The 8,479-nt window shown below is 42.6% G+C and overlaps 1 protein-coding gene across 1 annotated transcript; it reads right to left on the reverse strand.

Annotated features, from left to right (window-relative positions):
* Positions 1 to 252: 252 nt before the first annotated feature.
* NHLRC1 (NHL repeat containing E3 ubiquitin protein ligase 1) lies at positions 253 to 5,059 on the reverse strand. Its single transcript, XM_069092477.1, has one exon. It carries the CDS (start codon positions 4,873 to 4,875, stop codon positions 3,658 to 3,660), a length of 1,218 nt encoding a protein of 405 aa, XP_068948578.1. The 5' UTR covers positions 4,876 to 5,059; the 3' UTR covers positions 253 to 3,657.
* Between the last annotated feature and the right edge of the window lie 3,420 nt (positions 5,060 to 8,479).

Genomic DNA, 8,479 nt, shown 5'->3' on the forward strand with positions numbered 1-8,479 from the left:
TCACCTGATACTCTTATGAAATGAAGTCAAGTCCCTTCTTACTCCTGTTAACCCTTCTCTGGATGCTCTTCAGATAATCAATTTCCCATAGCTAATGCTCAGAACTGAACACAATCCTCCAGGGGTGGTCTGAGTAGGACAAGGTACATCAGGACTCCCTACTGCTGGATGCTGTGCCTCTCTCCCTTCCTTAAGCCCAAATTTTCATAGTTGACTCCTGTTTACTCAAACTGCAAATAAAATCACAAGGTGTTTTTTTTCCAATTAATAATATTTTTTTCCAATTATACATAAAGATAGTTTTCAACATTCATTTTTGTAAGATTTTGAGTCCCCGGCCCTGGAGTCAGGAGGACCTGAGTTCAAATCAGACACTTAACAGAAAAACTAGCCCTGTAATCTTGGGCAAGTCACTTAACCCCAACTGCCCCCCCCCCAAAAAAAGCAAAAATTAAAAAAAAAATAAAAAAACATTTTGAGTCCCAAATTTTCTCCCTGTCTCTCTTCCCTGGCCCCTCCCCAAGACACCATACAATCTGATATGGGTTATACATGTACGATCATATTAAACATATTTCCACATTAGACATGTTGTGAAAGAAGAATCCGAACAAAAGGGAAAAACTACAAGAAAGTAAAACAGAAAGGACCAAAAAAGTGAAAATAGTATGCTTCCATCTGCATTCAAACTCCATTGTTCTTTCTCTGGATGTAGATAGCATTTTCCATCATGAGTCTTTTGGAATTGTCTTAGATCCTTGTTCTGCTGACAAGAGCAAAATCTGTCAATTGTTGATCACGGCACAATGTTGCTGTTACTGTAGACGATGTTCTCTTGGTTCTGCTCATTTCACTCAGCATCAGTTCATGTAAGTCTTTCCAGGTTTTTCCAAAATCCATCTGCTCATCATTTCTTCTAGAATACTACATTCATACACCACAACTTGTTCAGCCATTTCCCAACTGATGGGCATCCCCACAATTCCCAGGTTTTTGATACCACAAGAAAGAACTGTTATAAATATTTTTGTCCATGAGGGTCCCATTCTCTGTTTTATGATCTCGTTGGGATACAAACCTAGTATTGGTATTGCTGGACCAAAGGGCATGCACAGTTTTATAGCCCTTAGGGCGCAATTCCAAATTGCTCTTCAGAATAGTGACTCAGCGAGAAAGGGCACCGGCTCCAGTGTTGGGATGACCTGGGGATCAAATCCAGGCGCAGATACTTACCACCACACCCAGAAAAAACTGTAACCTTGTAACAAGCTGTGTATCCTTGAGCAAGTTACTTAACCCCGACTGCTTAAAAAAAAAAAAAAGAATAGTTGGATCTGTTCACAACTCCACCAACAGTGAATTAGTGTTCCAGTTTTCTCATATTTTCTCTAACAGTTACTGTTTTCCTTTTATACAGGTTCTTTTAAGCACTGAAGTGCTTTAATTGTTTCAAATGAATGAGAGGCAGCAAGTGCTATCAGAATTTAGAAGTGAGAGAAATTACTTTGAGCCCAGTTCTTGGAAAAGTAGAATTCGCATTAGGCCTGGAAGAATGGGTTGGATAAAGATGGATGGCAAGAAGGGGCATGGAATGTGGGGAAGAGAGGAACATTTGAGAAAGAAGAATGCTGTAAGGTAGAAAAGGGAGAGGGGTGGATTCTCCTGGAAAATAATTGGAAAAACTGAATAGGTCAGTCTAGTTGAATTAGTGGAGCAGGATTTGAGCCTGGAAAGGGAGTTTGGGACTAGATTGGGGAGGGCCAGAAGTGCAATGCTTAAGAGTTTTTTTTAATCTATTTTGGTGAAATGGGTTTGGTCCCAAGTCATTTCAATATAGGACCATCCATCATGCACACTGTCTAATTGATGTGCTTTGTAAGTTTGGGCTTCCATATACTGGGTTTTCTCAATGTGATACACCCAGATATTCATTCTCATTTAGGCATCCTCTGAGTATTTCTTGGCTTCCTTTGTCTCCTTTAAAGAGATTCTTCTGGGGAGGCAACAAAGGGATTTAATTGGACTCAAAAGTCCTGAATTTTCACCACAACTCTGGCACTTTCAGGCTCTGTGACCTTGAGCAAATCCCTTGGCCTCAGTTTTCTCATCCACAAAGTGGAAAGATTGGGTCAAATGCTAACAATAACTGCAATTCATAAAGGGCTTTAAAATTTGGGTTTGGTGTTGTCGGTTTTTTTTTTTTTTGATCCTTTATCAACATGATCTCATTTGAGTCTCACAACTACTCTTTGAAGCTCAGTGCTTAAAAAGTATTAGTATCCACATTTTACAGATAAGAAAACTGAGGCTCAAAATACTTTCATGACTTGCTCAGATCTGCACAGCTAGTGAATGTCAGTGTCAGAATTTCAACTTAGGTCTTCCTTCCTCCAAGTCTATCACTGTATTAATACACCACAGCAAGATGAAAGGTCCTTTACCTGTTCTAAGTTTTATGATGCTGTGACCCTACATTTTCATTCTGGTAGTTATATCTCAAAAGAAAAAAAAAAGGTTTTGGAGTGGCCAGGTGGCTCAGCGAGTAAGAGCACAGGCCTCAGTGTTGGGATGACCTGGGGGATCGTATCCGGCCTCAGATACTTAGCACCACACCCAGAAATAACTGGCCATGTAATCTTGAGCAAGTTACTTAACCCTAATTGCTTAAAAAAAAAAAAGAGAAATACTAGCATTGATGATTTAAAGAACTGATGGGTGAGAGGTGGTTGCTGTCATATGTCCTAAGTGTTTTGCTCAGACTAGTTATGAAATGCTTCAGTTTCCTCATCTGTTAAATGAGTTGGAGAAGGAAATGGCAAACCACACCAGTATCTTTGCCAAGAAAACTCCAAATAGAGTCACAGAGTTGGACACAACTAAAAAATGACTAACAAAAGTCCTAGATAAAGATGCTATTTTTCCTACCTTAATTAATCATTCCATAATAATAATGATAGCATAATAGTAATAACAGAATCAGCTGGCATTTATAGATTTGCACAGAACTTTGAATATATTTAATTTTATCTTCATTACAACTCTGGGATACAGGTGCTGCTGCCATTTTACAGATCAGGAAACTAAGACAGACAGAGCCTAAGTGTCTTGCCCAGTGTCACAGAGCTGGTAACTATCTGAAGCTGGATTTGAATTCTGGTTTTCCTATTTCCATCTTCAACACTTTTTCCACTGGGCCACCTAACTTCCTCTAAGACAAGGACATAGTGAGTTAAGGTTACAGAGTAAAGTACACTGCAGTTTCCTTACCATAACACAGGTGTCCAGGGCTACTAACACTCACACAGTTCTACAATATTTGAAAACCTAGGAGCCAGCTCTGACCTTTTGCACCAGTTAACTAAGCAACTAATACCTATTTGTTAAATATAATAAGCAATGCAAAAGAAGGAGAAGACATAGGCCTGACTTTTTTGGAATAAGCCTTTTGTTTTTCTTGCTCAAAGGAGCAAGGTCAATAGTAATTTCATCAAGAGTACTATCAGAGAAAAAGCAATTATGTTGATTTGATGAAATCACAAGCTCCTCTTTCCATCCCTCTGACAATCCCTAAGGTCTTTTCTTTGTGAAATCCAACAGAAATAAATTAGATTTTAAAATAAGAATTACATACACATATGCACATGTGCATGTATCTGCCTAAAGTGAGCAGTCAGTTTTATAGACTTTTACAGCATGGACTCCACTGTCTAGGACAAGAAGGGAATTATCTTCTGTGTAAGTCAATGCCACAGGGTAAGAAAGCCCTTGGGTAATGATAGGCTTCAAGACTGGAAATTCCTCAGGTTTCCCTAAACACACTATAGCTTGGCTAGTTGTATCAGCAACAATGACATTCCCCTGGTGGTCAAAGGTCACAGCAGTGGCATCTATCTTGGAGGGGATGAAGAGGCTTAGGCCAAAAGTGTCCACCTGGCCCAAGAGCTGCAAGCCAGGGCTGAACACTTTCACTCTGGTGCTGGCAGGGGAGGGCCCCTGGGCTAGCAGGTGCTCTGTTACCGCGATGGCCCCAGTGATCTGAGACACAGCTAGGGCTCTGGGGTTGCAGAGATGAGCCAAGAGCCTTTCTGCCCTCCTGAGCTCCCCTTCCTGAAAATCAACCACCAAGAGGTGAAGCGACCCTGCCCCAGCATCAGACACCATAATTTCCTTCTGCGGGGTGATCTGCACACCCCAGGGCAAAGAGAAGCAACCTCCAATGACAAGCTTATTCTGCCCTGAAAAATCAAATACTTTCACTGAGCGATCCCCAGCATCGGTGATGACCACGTAGCCGTCAGAGGTAACGGTAACACCCAGCGGGTACCGGACGTCCTGGGCGGCCTCCCCCTTTTCTCCAAACTGATGGGCACATATTCCGTCTGAGTCAAATACCTTCACTCGCTTCCTGCCGTCATGCACTATGACCACTCTACCGGACCTCGGGCACAAAGCCATCGCAGTAGGATTGATAAGAGTCCCCCAACCCCCAAAGGAGTGGCTGCAGGTCAGAGCCCCGTGGACCCACTTGGCCTCCGGGCCTCCCGGTCCCCTGGCTGCCCCGGCCCCTGAGGCTAGGGGTGCGCAGAGCACTGGGCCCAGGAGCTCGAGGAACTGTAGCAGCGGTAAGCAGTCACTGGTCTCTGAGCTCTTGCACGCTTTCCTGCAGAAGGGGCACTCGAGGGTGCGAGTCCGGCGTTGCACCAGGGCCGTCACACAGCCCAGACATATCACGTGGCCGCAGATCAAGTTTCTGGGCCTCCGGTCCTTCTCGTGGCTGAATTTTTCAAAGCACACTTTGCACTCGAGCAGGCTGACCTCGGCTTCCCTCACTAGCTCCCTCAGAGCAGGCTCTCTCTCGCAAGCCTCCGCAGACATGCTTAGGGGAAGGAGGGCTTCCCTCCCCTCCCCCAGGCCCTCCCGACCTCTCCCCCCACGGGCAGGGCAGCGTGACGCTGTCGCCACGCTGCCCTCGACCGAGCGCCGGAATGTCACTGGGTCTGCGACGTCAGAGGCTGCCCACGAGCCAGCTGGAACGCATTTGCTGCAGTCTGCTGCCCTCTGGTGAACACCGGAACATCCGAAAAGCCTAACGATTCATTCAGTTTTTATTGGATACCACCATGAGGTGGGTACCACGGGAGTGCAGAAAAGTAGCTTACACTAGCAGCTTAGAATCTATGTGGGGAGATTATATATATCTCCATGATAGTTATGAAAGAGTTAATGTTGAGAGATTGGGATTGGGTCTTATACTTCTTTTGTATCATTCTCAATACCTAGAACTGTGCTGGTCACATGGTCAATCAGGAAGGAAAGAATTAAGATTTTTACGTATGAGAAATACTGAGACAAACAGAGCGACTTGTTTAGGATCACACAGCTAGCAAGTGTTTGAGGCCAAACTTGAACTCAGGTTTTCCAGACTCCAGGGCCAATGCTGTATCCGCTGTGCCATCTAGGAGAGGGAGGGAGGGAAGAGGTGCCCAAGGAAGCTTTTCATGAATTGCCTAAGGAGTGAGTGTTACAGGTAATAAATTGCTGGGTTTGGGAGATAGAAATTATTTGGGGATGAAAGAGTCAGAAAGGGCTCCATGGAGGAACTGTTTCTTAGAAAATGAGACCTAAGAGGAATGGAAGATAGCTTCCTTTATACTACTTCTTCTTTGTCTTCTTTCTGGATTCTTTTCATTTATTTCCTGCTCCCTTAGCATGCATATTTCTCAGTATTCTGTCCTGGGTCCTCTTCTCATTTGTCTCTTTGCTTTGGAAATCACATCTACTCCCATTGAGATCAATTATCATTACTATGCAAATATTTCAGAAATCTCTATCTCCAGAATTACTCTTTCTCTCCTGAATTCCAGTCCCACATCACCCAGCTAGACAGCTCCACTGGAATATCCCATCAGCATTTCAAATTTAGCACACCCAAAATTATTATTTACCACCTTCCTCTAAACCCACCTTTTTCCACTTCCCTACTTCTGTTGAGGTCAGCAACCTCAGAGCCGTACTTGATTTTTCCCTCTCTTTTACCCCAAATCAAATTATTTGTGGAGTTTTGTCAATTGTACCTCTACAACAGTGGTATAAAAGTAAAATAGAAGGGGCAGCTAGGTGGCGCAGCCGCCCTGTTGTCAGGAGGACCTGAGTTCAAAGCCAGCCTCAGACACAACACACAAAAAAAACACTAGCTGTGTGACCTTGGGCAAGTCGCTTAACCCCAATTGCCCCTCCAAAAAAAAAAAGTAAAATAGAACCAGGGGTCACTGAACAACAGGTTGCATTGACAGTTTTAAAAATCATCTTTTTATTATCTATTAATATCGTTTTATTGTAATATTATGTTTATTACATTTTTATTCATTTTGTTAAATATTTCCTGATTACATTTTAATCCGGTTTGGCCTGGCACTAGGAAGTGTTTTGTTTGTTTGTTTTGATTGGGGGGGGAGGGCAGGGCAATTAGGGTTAAGTGACTTGCCCAAGGTCACATGGCTAGTAAGTGTTGTGTCTGAGGGAAAATTTGAATTCAGGTCCTCCTGACTCCAGGGCCAGTACTCTATTCACTGCACGACCTAACGGCCCCTAGGAAGTGTTCTGGACCAAATTCAGCCTGTAGGCCACGTGACTGATAGCTCTGCTCAACAATATCTGTAACACAAGTAATAGAATTCTTTCATTTACATGGCCTCTCACCTGTCAAGTTTGGAAGCCACTCTGTTAGTCTGAAGGGTTCTGGGTACATCGTGTGGAGTTCTTTGGAGGCAAGGAGAATTTCTACATTGGAGAAAATGAACACTGAGCAAAAGACGTGGACCAGGAGTTGTTTAGATAGTTCAGTGCCAAAATAAAATGTGGAATTACTATTTGGAAGTTCCACAAACTGCTTCATACTCTGATGTTCACAACCTCCCAGCCTGAGATCTAACAGTAGTAATAAGTTACTGAAGCCTGATTTAAGTCACTTTGTCATTGTGTGAGTAGGTTTTGTGATTAGCATTTCTTTTGTGTGTAGGAAATAAATGCCTCTCATACCTTATTCATATTGTACATTGGGTACTTTTCTGTGTCCCTTTTTTTATGGGGGGAACCTTAGATTTGAGCTACAATCTAAATTGTAGAGTTTTTTGTTTTGTTTTTACCTCAGGGACTGGGATAGGGAACATAACAAACTAGAGAGTGAGAAGTCTTACCCTTTTAGGGGGTCCTAGGATTAAATTCAGTGTACCCACATGCATGCTTGAGTCCAGTGTAGAGAAAGACCACCCCTAGGGAAAGGGAGTGGAGAGTGCCCTAGGCTCTGGTGCTCAGCAAGAGTTCCTTTATGTTAGGCTTTTAGCTAATATTAGCACAACCTGAACAGTCAAGTGATTCCCTTGGATGCATCTTGTAAACAAAACCAACCCTCTGGTTTGAAGGATTTCAAGTAAATAAGCACTTTGACCATTATCCATGTGTCTGGGAGAAGAACTATTAAATTTTAATCATTTACACTATCGTGTAAATGACTTTATCAGGACCTTTCTTGCATACATATTTTGATGATGGAGGCTTCTGGGTATGTGTGTGGAAGGGTAGACTAAAGACAAAAGGCTGTAATATCCTGTGATAGGTCATGACTGAAACCCTGATGACCGACTTCCTGGCTCTAAGGAGATAATACATTTATCATTCACCATCCCTGTTCTAATATACGCCATCCACTCATCCCCTACACCCCACCTCTGACACAGGCACACCAGCCACTGTTGTCACTTCCTTCCCCTTCTACCACCATCATCTTTAATGTGTGATTCTGGCAACCTTACTAAGAAGACAAAGGTAAAAATTCTCCTTCCAGATTTGACAAAGATAAATGGAAAGAGGGAAATTATTGTTTTTGTCTGATCTGATCTAAAAAATCTTAGCTTTTATTAACAAAACAAAAAAACGGAAGCAAAGAACGGCCTAGTATCTGACCCTTTTGTGACTTTTCCCTATCTTTTTCTATAATCTTTTGTTTGCCTTCTCCCTTCGGGCTTGACTGTGACTGTTACAATGATTTACTTGGGTGGCACATACAATTGAACTCATCTCCTTTCAGTCTGACTTGCTCAACACTTGGCATAATTGGCTTGCCTGGAGATTGTACTTTCATTTCATTTATCTATATTCTTTTTGAGCTGAGACCTGTAAGTTAATGACAGTTGAGAGGACATGGGAAAATTCCCCAGACTGCAACAGCCATTAAGATGAGGCATTTGGGAGATCTTGGTACTGAACTGAAAGAGCAATGCCTTCCAACCCAGTTTTTGTTACACCCTAAGGTGTCTCCAGTTACCTCAAGGGTGTTGTAAAAGTCTCAAAACAACTTTGTTTTGTTCGTGTTACCTTACATAAGTATAACATTTGAGGAGGGACAAAAACAGTAACATTAATCAGTCAAATATAAGTACTCAATAAATGTTTGTCAGATGAATAGACATTCCCCTAAAAG

The sequence above is a fragment of the Petaurus breviceps genome, unplaced genomic scaffold (assembly GCF_028583685.1).
Source record: "Petaurus breviceps papuanus isolate PSGF00001 unplaced genomic scaffold, PetGlider_PUasm1.0 190, whole genome shotgun sequence".
Taxonomy (NCBI): Eukaryota; Metazoa; Chordata; class Mammalia; order Diprotodontia; family Petauridae; genus Petaurus; species Petaurus breviceps.